This window comes from Lucilia sericata, unplaced genomic scaffold (assembly GCF_015586225.1).
Source record: "Lucilia sericata isolate MDLA Ls3-8-SP2 unplaced genomic scaffold, ASM1558622v1 Contig000333F_arrow, whole genome shotgun sequence".
In the NCBI taxonomy this organism is placed as follows: domain Eukaryota; kingdom Metazoa; phylum Arthropoda; class Insecta; order Diptera; family Calliphoridae; genus Lucilia; species Lucilia sericata.
Window position 1 is genome coordinate 170,267 of NW_023994354.1, and position 16,674 is coordinate 186,940.

At 29.9% G+C, this 16,674-nt stretch overlaps 1 protein-coding gene across 3 annotated transcripts in view; it reads left to right on the top strand.

Annotated features, from left to right (window-relative positions):
* The window catches only part of LOC119603745 (protein spaetzle), a 35,898-nt gene that overhangs the window by 14,339 nt on the left and 4,885 nt on the right, over positions 1 to 16,674 (top strand). The window contains exons 2-7 of one of the 3 annotated variants that reach the window (XR_005231425.1): positions 7,591 to 7,907; positions 10,901 to 10,955; positions 11,182 to 11,569; positions 11,762 to 12,033; positions 12,098 to 13,056; positions 13,327 to 14,338. Coding sequence is in view for 1 of the 3 variants with exons in the window: in XM_037955905.1 (XP_037811833.1) it covers positions 14,604 to 14,652 (49 nt within the window). In the remaining 2 variants the exon portion in view is untranslated. Of the gene's footprint in view, positions 1 to 7,590; positions 7,908 to 8,004; positions 8,238 to 8,333; positions 8,402 to 10,900; positions 10,956 to 11,181; positions 11,570 to 11,761; positions 12,034 to 12,097; positions 13,057 to 13,326; positions 14,339 to 14,603; positions 14,653 to 16,674 lie in introns of those variants that run through there. The other 2 variants (XR_005231426.1, XM_037955905.1) reach the window with 2 other exon arrangements.

Below are 16,674 nucleotides of genomic sequence, written 5' to 3' on the forward strand. Positions count from 1 at the left end.
CAATGACCGCCATACATTATAATATAATCTCCGGAATTATAAAATTAACTTGTGAAAAATTTTATTACCATTGCTTATTTATAGATAATGTTTGTGCAAAAGTTCAGACCTCTAGCTTCTCTCCTATTGTGATTTCAATAGACTGACGGACGCACATGTCTTAAAATTTAGTAAGGTTCCGGAATATGAACACTTTTATGGGTCTACGATCAATAATTCTTTGTGTTGCAAACAAAGTCAATATACCTCGATATTTTTTGATGGTGGAACCTTTTTATTCTTTGAGCCAGCCCAACAGCTTCTTACTATACTAAAACGAAGCTTACTAACGTCGATTCTCTTTTGCAATAAAAAAACGGATTTTTAAAACTCGGTCTCACAGACCAACGAGCGGCTATAGAACAGTTAATGATTAAAATAAAAAGTTGTTTATTAACTTTTTTTATAACCTACACCACTACAGTGGGGAGGGTATTATACGTTTGTGCCGATGTTTGTAACGCATACAAATATTGGTCCTACACCCACCTTTAACTATACCGGTCGACTCACTTTCTGAGTCGATTTAGACATGTCCGTCCGTCCGGCTGGCTGCCCATGTAAATCTTGTGCGCAAGGTACATGCCACATTTTTCAAGGGATGATGCCTATTGAAAATGGTTGAAATCGTTCCATTATTTCACCTAGTCCCCATACAACCCGACCTTCCGATTTTGGGTTTTTAACACATAACTATGTCAAATATACTACATAACTATGCCAATTTCTACAATGAGTGGCCTTCGTTTGACCCTAGCCCCCATACAAACCCCCCTTTAAAAATATCTTAAACGTCCAAAAATTTACTTATAACCATTAGTATCGCGATGAAATTCAGCATAACTAACCTTTATATAAAATTACATCCCTATTTTCAATTTTTTGAGGGTGGGTCCATATTTGACCCTAGCTCCCATATAAAGCCTCTTTTATAAATTTAGTTTTTCATTAATAATGTGCTTAAATACATCGGAATTAAGGTAAAATTCAACAAATCTTTTATGAGAAATAAATAATTTCTAAAATATACCCATGGTGTAAGGTATTATATAGTTGCCATGTCCGACTATACTTTCCTACTTGTTTCAATATACCAACCTTTTTATTCTTTGATCCAGCTCAACGGCTTTTTACTACACTAAAACGAAGCTTACATCAAGTCATGAAGTCATTCTAACGTCGATTATATTTTGCAATAAAAACAAGAAAGAATTTATAGTCGGGCATGGCCGACCTTATAATACTCTACACAAGTGATTATGTTAAAAATGTTGATTATTTTATTTAATAATAATTTAATTTTTTCCTTAATTCAGAAACATTTGAACAATTTGTTGACAAAAAAGGCATTTTCTAAATAAGGGGTTATATGAGGGCAGGGGGTTAATATGGTCCTATCCTTATAACTTTTGGTAGAGGGATTTACGTCTACATTAGTTATTTATGCAGAATACCATCATGATATTAGTGTTTATAAGTGAATTTTGACCATCAAGTCGTTTTCTGAAGGGGACTTAGTATGAGGGATAGGGTTAAATGATCTGGCCGATCATTGCGAAAATCAGCATTATCATTAAGATTTATATAAAACTAAGTTTTGTCGATTTTTGAAGTTATACAAGAACAATTAACATGAGCTCAAACGACCTATTCGGGGGGTACGATTGTATGGGGGCTATACGAAATAAGTATAGCCCCCATACTCTTCAAAGAAGAGTATGTGCAAAATATCATCTTATTATCTTGAAAATTGCGACCTGTAGAGTGCGCACAAGGTTTACATAGACACATAGACGGAAAGACAGACAGACAGACAGACGGACGGACAGACGGACATAGCTAAATGGACTCAGAAAGTAATTCTGAGCCGATTGGTATACTTTACTTTATACCCTACCCACTATAGTGGTGGTTAAAAATCGGTCTCACAGACCAACGCGCAGACCAAGCAGACCGTTAATGACTAAAATAAAAAGTTGTTTATTAAAAAATTTTTGAGAACTGTTCCAAAAATTTCAACTTAATGGATTCACATAAATTTTGGCTAATAAATTCTTTAAAAAAAAATCACAAATTTAACAGATTCCTTAATTTCCTACTAAAAGCCTGTTAATCTGTTTACAACTTGAGGCGATTATTTATTCCATTTCTGTTCATTATTCTAAACACAAAAGAATGATCATTACAAAACATTTATACAAAAAAAAAAAAAAATTAATTGTTTTATTTAAATGTCAAATAAAATATAAAAACAAATTTCGTACTACAATTAAATCAAGCAATGATTAATTTTTTTCCAAAGAAAGTTCAACAAAAAAAAATTTTTAACTCAAATAAACAAAAATTGGCGCGTGTTGAGTTTTTGTTTATGATAAAACGTCATTAACCGAAACTGAAGCCAAAGCCAGAGTCCCAGACAAATAAAAAAAACATAATTATTTATTAATTAATTCATATAATTCATAAATTTACTTAATCATATTTTGCTGCCAAACATTTGAATGTTTAATACAACATTTTTTTTTATTTATTTATGGAAAGATCAGAGGACGCAAATACATACATAATTTAAAAATATTTGCTACAAATATTATTTTTTTATTTTTAATTTAGAATATTTTAAAAGCATATTAGCTGTTAAAAAAACAGTTTTATTTTAAATGGAATCGCACAAATATATGTTTTTTTTTTTAATAACTAGGAAATAATATAAAAAGCTATAAAAACTTATACATATACAAATTAAGTTATTTATATAATAAATAATTAAATAACACTTAATTAGCTCACATTTATTTTTGACAAAAAAATAATCTTTATTGTTTAATTATTGTCTAAAAACATATGTTTTAAAAAGCACTTTTTTAGTCATAATTTATTATATTAAGGGCCTGTCTTTTTTTTTGGGTTTAACAACTTAATTTTAGAATAAAGATAACAATTTATAATTCACACGAATGATTCATTAATTTTTTTTTCAATTCAGAATTAAATATTTAAAATTTTGGTAAAATAATTAGAAATTAAGTTTGATGCTATAATCAGTTATAATTAATCTTATATACCCACCATCAAATCATGTGCCATAAATTTCAAATGAATTTCGGAAGGTGACCCTATAAAAATTTACAGAAAGGTTTTAGTTCCTATAATAGATGTTTATGTCGAATTTCGTTACTATGTTCGCATTTTAAACTAGTAGTGAGCGTTAACCCTATATGGAGGGTAAGGCCAATTAAGGACCGATTTTCAATAAATTTGACAGATTAATAATAGTGCCTATAAAACTTGTTTATGTCAATTTCGATCCTATACTGGCATTTTGAAGTAACTTATGAGCTTTAAAGTCATTTTTTAGAGGGAGCTTAACTATGGACCGATCCTCATAAAATTTGACAGAAATATTCTAGTTCCTATAAAACCTGTTTATGGAAGTTAAAGTCATTATCTGAGAGAGATTTTAAATGGGGGTAGGATCAATTATTGACCGATCCTCATAAAATTTAACAAAATCAATTTGGCTATTATAAAGCTAGCTTATGTCAACGCTATATATGCTCTTTTAGGCCAGTTATGAGTGTTATAGTAATTTTCTGCAGGGGACTAGGTGATCGTGGACCGATATTGCTCATTTCCAATTCCAAACAAACGGCATCAACTTTATCAAAATATTTCTTCCAAATTTCAGCTTTCTTTTGTGATTTAAACAAACAGACAAACGGACGGACATGGCTAGCTCGTCTTGGAATCTAATAATGACCCATAATATATATACAATATATCCTAAATCAACATTTTAGTTCCTATAAAACTTGTTTATGTCAATTTCGATCCTAAACTGGCATTTTAAGTAACTTATGATCTTTAACGTCATTTTTTAGAGGGAGCTTTTATAAACCGATCCACATAAAATTTCAAAGAAATATTTCAGTTCCTATAAAACTTGTTTATAGAAGTTAGAGGTCATTTTCTGAGGGAGTTTTTATATCGGGGTAGGGTAAATTATTGACGATCCTCAAAAAATTTGACAAACACAATTTGGCTATAAAGCTTGTTTATGTCAACGTTCTTTTAAGCCACTCATGAGTGTTATAGTCATTTTCTGAAGAAGACATTATATGGGTACTGGTAGCCGTGGACCAATATTATTTATTTTCAGTTCAAACAAACTTCATCTAAACTTCAATAAAATATTTGTTCCAAATTTCAGATCTCTATTGTGACTTTAACAAACAGACGGACGGACATGGCTAGATCGTTTTAGAATTTAATAAGGACCCAGGAAATATATACATTGGATCTTAAATCAACATTTCGACGTCTTACAAATGAAATGACTCCTTTTTTGGTGGTAGGGTTTTGCAAAAATATAGAAATTTCGAGAGAGTGTTTAGCTTATTAGAATCAATTTTATATTAATATATATCATAATTTTAATGGTATCATGGGGATAACGATCCATAATGGTAGAGACAATTAGTAACCGATCCTCATCAAATTTGGTAACGAACTAATAAAACTTGTTAGTTTATTGTTCTATTGGTATTATTGATCGATTTGAAAATGTTATTTTCTGAAGAGGACCCTTTATGGAAACCAGTGTCAAATACAGTTCGATATTGGATGTGTATTTTTAATATATGTATCTTATCAATAGATAATATTTGTGTGCAAGTTTTTCTCCTCTAGCTACCCACACTTGAGCCCTAACGAGCTTTCCATCAGACTTGGATAGATCGCTTTAGATTCCAAAAGAAACCCCACTTTTGTGTAGCAAACGCAATGATAATATCAATTATATACACCTGCGTATTGTTTTAAAATCGAAATTAAACCAGTAAATTAATTAAAATTAAAACCCTTTTTAAATAGTTTTCGAATATACAATTTCAATGTATGTATATAGGTCACTTTATAATAGTAACTGGATTTTACACAAAAATTGTCTTCCAATCTATACTAACTAACCTATAAATTTATACTAAATATAGTACATTTATTAATTTCTTAACTTAATAACAACAAACAGCTTCTTCTTTATTTAAGCCATAAAAATATTTTAAATAAAACTTGTTTTGGGATGAATATTGAATATCAGGCTGCTGTTTGTTATTGTTTTAATTGTTTTTTTTTTTTCTTAATTCATTTAACATTCTCCTCATCATCGTTGTGTTACTGTTGTGATATTTGTTGTTGTTGTTGTTTTTTTATATTATTCTTGTGTTTAATACAAAAATATATTGTATATTATTGCGAAATGTGAATAAAAAAACAACACAAAAAAAAAACATCTGTCCAAATTTTAGTTATTGATTTTGTTGTTATTGTTTATTTAGCATCTGTTACCAAAGGGGAATGAAAAACAAGTAATAAGTTATAGTCGGTCGAAGCCGACCATATAATACACCTACACCAGTTATAAAAATAATATGTGATTTAGTGTTCATATTAAATAATTTAAGTTGAATTTTTGTGTACATTGTGTCATATTTCGAAGGGGGTTTTGTATAGGGGCTAGGGTCAAATGAGGCCCTATTATCAAAAAATTCATCAGGGTCATAAAGGCTAGTATAGAACTTGGTTTTGCAGCTTTTTGTAGAGATACGAGTATATTGAACATAATTATGAACTTAAAGGCCCTATTAGGGGTGTTCAGTTGTACGAGGGCTAGGTCAAATATTGGACCGATGTTACATATTTTCATGTGCAAAATTTCATTGAATTATCTTCAAAATTGCGACCTGTACTTTGATTACAAGGCTTACAAGCCCTTTTCGGGGATTCAGTTATATGGGTGCTAGGTGAAATAAAGGGACCGATCTTAACCATTTTCAATAGGCTTCGTCACTGAAACAATAGAAGATCATGTACAAAATTTCATTGGATTATTTTCGGTATACTTTAAGGTGGGTATAGGACCAATATTATTGTGCGTTACAAACATCAGCACAAACCCAATATACCCTCCCCACTAAAGTGGTGTAGGGTATAAAGAGAATATTAAAAATATGTAAGAAATGAGTTTTGGCTATTTGGGATCATGTGATACCCTCTTTTGTAGGGTCCAATATGTAGGAAGGATTATATAAGGGCTTACAAACCTATTTTAGGAAATGTATGACCATAAGGTCAATTTTATTCCTAGATATTTTAAAGGACATTTGTAGGATGGCTTGGAGATGTTTTAAAACCGAGTTCGTTTAATGATTCTTTCTGAATCTTTTATAATACATCGAAATATTGAGCTAATTTCCATAATAGTACTTACCTACTTATACATACATTCTGGGTCCTTATAAGTTTCTATTACGATCCAGTAGTGAAACCTTACAGAAAAATAGTAATGGGTTATACTTATTCAAAAACTTACTTTCAATAACTAATATATAACGTCTGCATTACATAGACAAATAATTATATACGCATTGTCGTAGGCTACTTATCTTTCTAAAACCAAACTACTTACAAGTACTACTTACCTAACTCCCTACTTATAAGCGAGCGTGATAAGTACTTGTTTCCGATGACATTGGCCCATGTTAAAATAAGGACTTGAAATGCTATAGTGTAATTAAGTTAATAATATGTATGTTACGTACAAATCGATGCAAACACGGTCAATAAATTCTGGACACGTTCGGTCTAGAATTTACTGAAGGTCCTTTTCGAAAATCTGTTTAAATTCATCTTGATATCAATATATGCACTTATGTATGACAAGAATTCTGCAAACAATAAATGAGAAAATTTCGATCCAAAATTTCTTACGTCCATATACAGAACCAAATGTCGTATGTTTTAAGGTAATTAAACTTACGACTTCTTATGACACATGTTCTAAGATGGCATTGGCGAATATAATATTCTTACTTATTGATATTTACTAACATTAGCACCAAAGCATAATACCCTTCTCACTGTAATGGTGTAGGGTGCAAAAATAAAAATACCAGTAAAACTGCAGCAGTGTATAATATTATTTTTTTGACTTTTGTAATCTCTTGTATATTAGGATTAGTAATTGGTTTTCGAATTATATTTATTGAACGAAAACAGTTATATAAGACTTTGCTTTAATGTTGTCAAACAAAAAACTCTAAGGTAATTGGAAATCTTTAATTTTGTCTAAAAAAAAATTATTTTAAAAAATATTTAAAATACGGTATAATATCAGAAAAATTATAGTATCAAGATCATATTATAAATAAATTCGAAAAAAAAAGATTTTTTGCAAAAATAACGTAATTCGACTTGTTATTGGAGGCTGAATTAAGAAATGAAAAACTTTTTTCATTTCCAAATGTTATTTAAAGAATCGAATAAGTTCTAAGTCAATTAATAAATATTTATGTACAAAATAGAGTAATTATAGGTAAATAGAAAAACATAAAACTCATAAAGAACAGAAGTATGTATATAATTCCTGAAGATCTAACATTTAACATAAACTAAGTATTAATAAATTCTGAAAAATTCATTAATCAGTCATAAGCAAAGTAGAAACTTATTTTTTTTTTTTATATTGACCCACCTATAAAATACTACTTTTAGATAGTCTGTCCCAGTAGTCAATTTATAATGAAAGACGTGATCGTGCTCCCTATATAGAGTCTAGTGAACATAATCCACAATATCTGGGTGATGCAGTTGGGCCGTTAGGGAGTCGATTTAGAAAACCGCCCCTCCATAAAGATAATCATGCCAGCTATCGGAGTCATGAACAATTTGCCGCCTCACCGCCAGCTGGACACCCGCATGGCTACAACCCCCCACATAACAATGAACAGTCCAGCACAGATTCTATAGTGGATAAAAATATACGTAGTGTATTTTCTACGAATTTTGGACCTGGTTTATATTTGTTTAAAGTAAGTCTTAGTCCCTTATATAAGGTTTCCAGAATCTACTCATGCATGCTACTTAGTCAAGTATTTTTATTTCAAAATATGTATTTAATTTTTATAGAATACTGCACCATTTGTCAATCAAACTCATTTTAATTCATATGCTGATCAAATGATTGGCGATCAACCAGATCCATATAACACCACAATCATCAGCCTCATCTAGTGATAAGGAGTTCTTTAAGGTTCAAAGAAGTCCAAATGGAAAATTGAGTCTTGTCTATAATGAAGATTATGTACCGAAAGAGGAGAAGAATAACACAAATCATACTACTGTTAATCAAAATAGTAGCTGTAAGTATTGTAACTGGAATGAAAAATCATGTTATTTTTTCTGTATTTGGAATACAAACAAAATTATTAAAACTAAGTAAAAAATAACAATTACAGCGCATAGTAATGAAAGTTTCGAAAATAGATTTCAAACTCATTTTCCCGGTGGACTTCCTTTGACGAAAGTAAGTTTATTTTTATGCTTATTAATTGGAATTTTATATGTATGTTTTAAATGTTCCTGTGTAAATATTCAAGTTAATGATAATTAATATGTACCTTTACATATGCATTTATATTCTAACAGTTATTCACTATCGGCATCGTAACGTTATATTGTTGTATAATATAATTTTGTATTATAGTTACAACAATAGAACACTACATCGCTGATTGTGAGTAGGGCAAATGTAATTTATTAAATTAACTTAGAATAAGTTTTGTAAATTATATTTAAGACTATAGATTGTAGAAATATTAGTTTTTTTAATACATTTTGCTTATGTATAAAAACTAGCTATTGGTGTTTGGTATTTTAGATTTCTTACATGCCCCGCAGCTTTAATTTTTTATAATTTGAGCAAACTGTCGATAACAAAGAATATCTCTTACTAGAAAAATATGAAACTTATAGACTGTCAGAATTTTTAATGACACCCACAAATTACATATACATATGTATATCTTTCTTATTTTAATTTTTACTTTGTGATAAAATGGCTTATAGACTAGAGGTTCGACTATAGACTAGACTATTGATTATACTATAGACTAGACTATATACTAGACTATAGACTAGACTATAGACTAGACTACAACCTATACTATAGACTAGACTATAACCTGGACTATAGAGTAGATAATAACCTAGACTATAGACTAGACTATAGACTAGACTATAGACTAGACTATAGACTAGACTATGGGCTGGACTATAGACTAGACTAGACTATAGAATAGACTATAGACTAGACTATAGAATAGACTATAGACTAGACTATAGACTAGACTATAGACTAGACTATAGACTAGACTATAGACTAGACTATAGACTAGACTATAGACTAGACTATAGACTAGACTATAGACTAGACTATAGACTAGACTAGACTATAGACTAGACTATAGACTAGACTATAGACTAGACTATAGACTAGACTATAGACTAGACTAGACTATAGACTAGACTATAGACTAGACTATAGACTAGACTAGACTATAGACTAGACTATAGACTAGACTATAGACTAGACTATAGACTAGACTATAGACTAGACTATAGACTAGACTATAGACTAGACTATAGACTAGACTATAGACTAGACTATAGACTAGACTATAGACTAGACTATAGACTAGACTATAGACTACACTATAGACTAGACTATAGACTAGACTATAGACTAGACTATAGACTAGACTATAGACTAGACTATAGACTAGACTATAGACTAGACTATAGACTAGACTATAGACTAGACTATAGACTAGACTATAGACTAGACTATAGACTAGACTATAGACTAGACTATAGACTAGACTTTAGACTAGACTATAGACTAGACTATAGACTAGACTATAGACTAGACTATAGACTAGACTATAGACTAGACTATAGACTAGACTATAGACTAGACTATAGACTAGACTATAGACTAGACTATAGACTAGACTATAGACTAGACTATAGACTAGACTATAGACTAGACTATAGACTAGACTATGGTCTAGACTAAATACTATACTATAGACTAGACTTTAGACTTGACTATAGACTTGACTATAGACTAGACTGTAGACTAGACTTTAGACTTGACTATAGACTTGACTATAGACTAGACTGTAGACTAGACTACCTGCGCCATATAATATATGTACATAATTGTCCAATTCACAATGGGTGTTGTATGTTTGTATGTCGTAATTATGTTTGTGTTTGTGATGATAATTGTAAAGCACAAAAATATTGGTCCTACAACTGCCTTAAAGTATACCGATCGACTCAGAATCGCCTTGTGCGCAAGGTAGAAGCGGCAATTTTCAAGATATATTGAAAATTTGGACCAAACGTGTTCGGCACTGGGATGAAGCCTATTGTATGACATACTCCGATACAAACATACGACATCGATTATAAATTGGACAAATAATCTAAAATTGATCAAAAACAATTTAAACTTTCGACATCGATTATAAATTGGACAAATATATCTAAAAATCAAAAAAAAAATTTCAAAACATCTAAAATTGAAAAACAATTTAAACTCTGTAAATATTATAAATATTGCAAAAAAAATTGTATATCATATTGTAATCAAAATATTAACTAACGTTATCAAAAATTGTCTAAAGTTCAAATTTAAAAATTATGGGAGATGGTTTAGTTGCACGTTCTTGTGATAAAAATGCACTTACACCATTTCAAATTGTATTTCAGAAATTTCTTTTGTATTTCAGAAATCATTTAAAATTTTTAATAATATTTCAGAAATACCAATACAAACTTCTGATATGCTTTTGGAAATGTGTAGCGACACAAAAGTAATGCACGTTTATATTGAAGTTATTGCGCTTTCACCTAATATATTTTCGAAGCAAATTTACTAACAGCCTAACAAAATGTGTTATTGCGGTTTATATTGTTTAAACAAATTAATAAATTAAATATTATTTAAACATTTAAGGATAAAATTGAAACCTCGCCATCGTCTGTGGATTATACTCGAAGTCAAGATAGAAGTAAGTATATTTATAAAAGTGTTACTATAGTAAAAAATAAAATATATAAAATGGTTTAAAGGAATATAAAAAAAATTATCTAAACAAGTTTTAAACTAACCAATGAAAACAAAAAATCAAACGGAAATTAACCCACTAATATAATGCTAATCAACCGAAAGTATACTAATTAACTAAAGTGATTTAGACATAAATTAAAAATTATTATTCATTATTCTACTACAAGTAGTTCATTTTCCCACCGAAGAACCCGAACCTGAACCCGAAAAAAACCGTTGTGAAAAGAAAAGAAGTAGTCGATACCAATGACTGTTTGGAAAAGGATGCCATCAATGGCAACCATTTTGTACTCAGCTGCGTAATTATCCCGAGAAGTCACATTTGGAACAGATTATTAAGCAGAGATTCTCGAATTTAGAATCATTCTTTGGTGAAGATTTGGTTCTACCACAAAACATTAGTCAACGCATGAATAACGAACCAAATGAAGAGTTTCTATGTAAGAGCCGTGTTCGAGTTATTTATCCTCAAGCGGGTGTTGATAGGGAATATAATTGGTTGGTTATAGTAAATATTCCTAAATATAAACAGGGTATACGTATAGAGGAATGTGTGTAAGTAGAAATGTTATTTAAGAACAAGAGGCTGGCAACTGATAGTGTTATCGATAACAAGTTTTTCAGTAAATTATTTATAAGTATTCATATACTATCATTTTAGATCGATAACCCATATCGCTTGCCAGCCTTGGTCCAAAATATTTTTTTAAGAAATTTATAAATTATTGTGATCTCTATCGATTCTAGTAACGAGGGCTCTACCTGTGGTGAAAATACTGGTCTAAGTTTACCCAATCGCTATACCGCTACATGTAAACAAAGTTACATTTATCGCTCTTTAGTTGCCTATACAAGTGATGATACCGTTATAAAAGAACAATTTAAAATGCCTTCCTGTTGTAAATGCGTTCTGAGAACTGAGGTCTGACGGAGGTCTTCATAACAGGTAAAGATAACTCAGTAGTAAAGAAAACTGTTGCCGTTTTTTTTTTAAATTCGAACTCAAAATGTGATTTAAGGTGAGTGATGAATTAATAAATATAGTGAAACTTTTTGTTATATATTCTCTTTCCGTTTCCTTAGAAACCCAAACACTCACAGGATGGATGGCAGGCCAAACTGTCCATTACTTTAGATTTTAAAATAAAATTTAGTTTAATATAATTTTTTTTGTAGTGATTCTTAAATGAGTCTTTTAAATTGTTAAAAAATAAATTTGTATAAATATTGACAAAATGCTTAGTTGGTATAACTAATATATTTGTAAAAAAAGAATAGATCTAATTATATATATACAACAATATTTGTTAATAATAAATTCTAAGTAAAAATCTGTATTGTTTCCAATTGTATTTTATAAATTTTAATTTAATCATCACATGTATAGAAATATGATTGGTATGTCTATTAAACAATTAAAAAAGGATTCTAATTAAAAAAAAAATCAATCAAAAAGGATTCTTCCAATATTCGTTGAAAATACGAAAAAAAAATCTGTTTCGAATGGACCTTTTAAGAAAAATTGAATTAGCTTATAAATAAGAATTTTATAAAATTTGTTAAAAAAAATATTTTAGATACAATTGGAATGTTGTACAAAATAATATACAGTTAAAATGCTAAAGCTATGAAATTGTTATATCAGTAAAAATTTATTTTGAAGACCCCATTAGACATTCAAAAGTCTGATAAACTCAATTTGTTGCAGATCAAGTATCACCACTTGCCATATTGCGATTTTTCCTTTAAATTTAATAAATAATTTTCCAAATTTTTATTCTGAATTGTGTTTATTAAAAGTATTGACGATTTTCTAAAAATTCGTAGTTCGCTCGCTAAGTATAAGGTACAGTTCTATAACTTAACCTTGGGCTGTATAATAGACAAGTTGTATAATAGATAAGTCAAACAATAGTTTGATTGTCATATTAATATATTTCGGTTTTGTTGCTCCCATCAATTCTCCCAAACTTAAACAAATCCCCCTAAAATTATTCACAAAATGGATTAAAAATGGCTTGCCGGAACAGGTTCCTTGGCAGGTTCTTTGGAATTGTGTTTATTAAAAGTATTGACGATTTTCTAAAAATTCGAAGTTCGCTCGCTAAGTATAAGGTACAGTTCTATAACTTAACCTCGGGCTGTATAATAGACAAGTTGTATAATAGATAAGTCAAACAATAGTTTGATTGTCATATTAATATATTTTTGATTTTGTTACTCCCATCAATTCTCCCAAACATGAACAAATCCCCCTAAAATTATTCACAAAATGGATTAAAAATGGCTTGCCGGAACAGGTTCTTTGGCAGGTTCTTTGGAGTAACAAATGGTCATTGTTTAGTAGTTTATGTCTGTCCTATTCTATGCTACATCTTACAACTAACCTAAATAAATCCGTTCTACCTAAGTTACGTTTATACCACACTTATCAAATATTTGACGAAAAAGACGTAACCACATTTTTTTTAGATGTTTTATTGATCTTACGTGATTCTTGATAATTGCAAATAATGTCGGAACTACTAATAATGAAATTCAAAGTTATAACTGCATAAGCAGTCTAATAAGGTCTTTCTAATAATGTGTTATATAAATACTCTCTCATTCATTAGTCTTCTTGCCTGTGAAGCTATAGAAGCTGTATATGTGTAATCATGTGATTTGCAATGGCTACTTCTTCAAATTATTTGTAAGCGTTTGTGGTTCATGCCTCCAATAACTACTTCTTCAAATTACTTGTAAGCGTTTGAGGTTCTGGCCTCCAATGATATCACCGTGTTTAAAAAAAAATTACTTAAAATGCGATTGTGAAAGTAAATTGTTATTGAAAGTTAATGAAAGTTTTTGCTGGGTATATTTTAGTAAATAAGTTATGATTTAAAGAAATTAAAATTTTGACTTATTAGGGGTCACGTTTTTTCGTCAAATATGTATTTGATTAGTGTGAACGAATCTTTATTGAAATTATTATTATGGTTATAATGTAGTATCAAATATGTAACGCGATTATTAGGCAACTTCCCTTTGATATAATTGACTATTTAAATTGTATCTTAGAAATTTAACAAAATTCTACTTTAACATTATATTTATATTTAAGTATTAAACTTTATAACAAAAATTTAAGAAATATAAAAAAAATCAATTAAAAATACAATAATGCAACGATACGAACGATCTACTACTAATGTAAAAAATAACTCACATATTGTATATTTACATTTGATTAGAATTGTTTTTTTTTTATACTAATAAATTTATTAATAATATGTTGTTTAATGTTTTTTTTTAAATTATAATAAATAAAGAAAAAATAAATTTTAAAAGCAAACAATAACTTTGTTTTAAGTTCTGTGAAACAATTAATATTCCCAGCAAACACAGACATATAAAAACTTAAATCATAAATTTTTACAATTTAAATCCAAATATTATTAAAATATAGAACTGTTACTTACTTTCAAATGCATTCGAAACATTCTCAAAGTCGACAGTCTTTTCAAATCAACATAAAATTTTTGTGTTTGCTGGGTTATTTCTATATAAAATAATAATAAACTATTTTTTTTATTTTTGACCATTTAAGGATAAAATTGAAACATTATCTGTGGAAGAAATCAGTAGCGGAGAGAGCGGTAAGTAGTTAGGGAAATCAATAATAATATTATTTAGTGATAAGGAGGAGTAAATAGCTCCTTCTTACTCTTTATAATAAGGTATGAAAAGTCACTATAAATATAGTGCGCGCTATATGCGAGATATTGGCGGTCAACGGTTCAAAAAATTAGTTTTTTATGAAAATCTCACTTAATATGCATCGTACGATTGCTGATGCTATTATAATTTTCTAGATTTTAATTATAGACTACTAGCTATACCCAGTGTGCTTTGCTACCCTAAAAGCAATATAAATAAAAAAAAAACACTTAAAGATTTTGAAGATTCTAATCTAACTACAATATTTTTGCAGATATACAATTTGTTACATATAGGAGATTTTAATGTAATCTATGAAAAATTTGAATTATCTAATAGTTTCCCAGATATACGAAATTTTGTATTTAGTTCATATGGGAGTTGCCAAGTCTACCATTAAAAGTCCATCCGTTATTCTCTGAATGTTCACATTAATGTCAAAGTTCTTCATGTAAAATTTCTCAGATAGTTAGCCCTCCCAGATAAAAGTCCGCCCTTTTTCTTCAAAATATTCAGATGAATAATAAAGTTCTTCGTGCAAATTTTGAAAAATCTATTTCCTATATAAACGAAATTTTGTATTTAATTCATATGGGAGGTGCCAAGACCCCATTGAATGTCCGCCCGTTATTCCTTATAAGTTCAAAGTTCTTCATGTAAAATTTGAAGATTCTAGTTCTAATAGTTTCTCAGATGCACGAATGTTTTTATTTAATTCATATGGGGGCTCCAAGCCCCCCCAGACGAAAGTCCGCCCTGTTTTATACAAAATATTCAAAGGAATATTAAATTTCTTTGTGCATTTGCTGCTAGTCTCCCTACTTTTTGTCATAAATAATGATTTTGACCATAAAGTTGCTCCGACTCTAACTGTTATATTATCTCAAATATACCTATTTAATATTTTCTTAATATGGGCGTGGCTCCTCGCTCACTTGAAATTTCAATATAAAAAGTAATTATCATCTTCCAGATATACAGGACTACACTATGAAAATTACAAAAAATTCGGTTCAGCCATTTAGTCGTTTATAAACTTTATTTTTATACCCTACACCACCATAGTGGGGAGGGTATTATACGTTTGTGCTGATGTTTGTAACGCACAAAATATTGGTCCTACACCCACCTTAAAGTATACCGATCGACTCAGAATCACTTTAAGCGATGTCCATCCGTCCGTCCGGCTGGCTGGCTGTCCCTGTAAACCTTGTGCGCAAGGTACTGGTCGCAACGGCCTATTGAAAATGGTTAAAATCGGTCCATTATTTCACCTAGCCCCCATACAACCCTACCCCTCGGAAAGGGCTTTTGAGTTCATAATTATGTTAAATATTGTAGTATCTCTACAAAAATCGGCAAAACTTAGTTCTATATACGTCTTAATAATACTACCAATTTTCATAATTATCGAACTTTATTTGACCCTAGCCCCCATACAAAGTCCCCTTTAGAAAATGACTTGGAGGTCAATAATTCACTAATAATCACTAGTATCACGATGAAATCCAGCATACATAACTCTAATGTAAACGTAAAGCCATGTACCAAAATTCATAAGGATAGGCCCTTATTTACCCTTGCCCTCATATAACCTCTCTTTTAGAATATCACTTCTTTCAACAAATTGTTAAAATATTTCGGAATTAAGGTAAAACACTTAAATGCTTTGTTATTGACTATAATGCACATTTTTAACATACTCAGTGGTGTAGGGTATCATATGGTCGGTCATGACCGACTATACACTCCTACTTATTATATAATAGATTTTGGGTTTTTAGCTGTTTTCGTGGTATAATAACATTATTGATCGTAGAGCCATAAAAGTATATGGGTCCTTATTAAACTTTAAAACGATTTTGCCATGTCCGTCCGTCCGTCTGTCTGTTGAAAGCACGATAGGGTTCGAACGAAAAGATGCAAAAGGTTGAATTTCACACAAATATTTCCTACAGGTA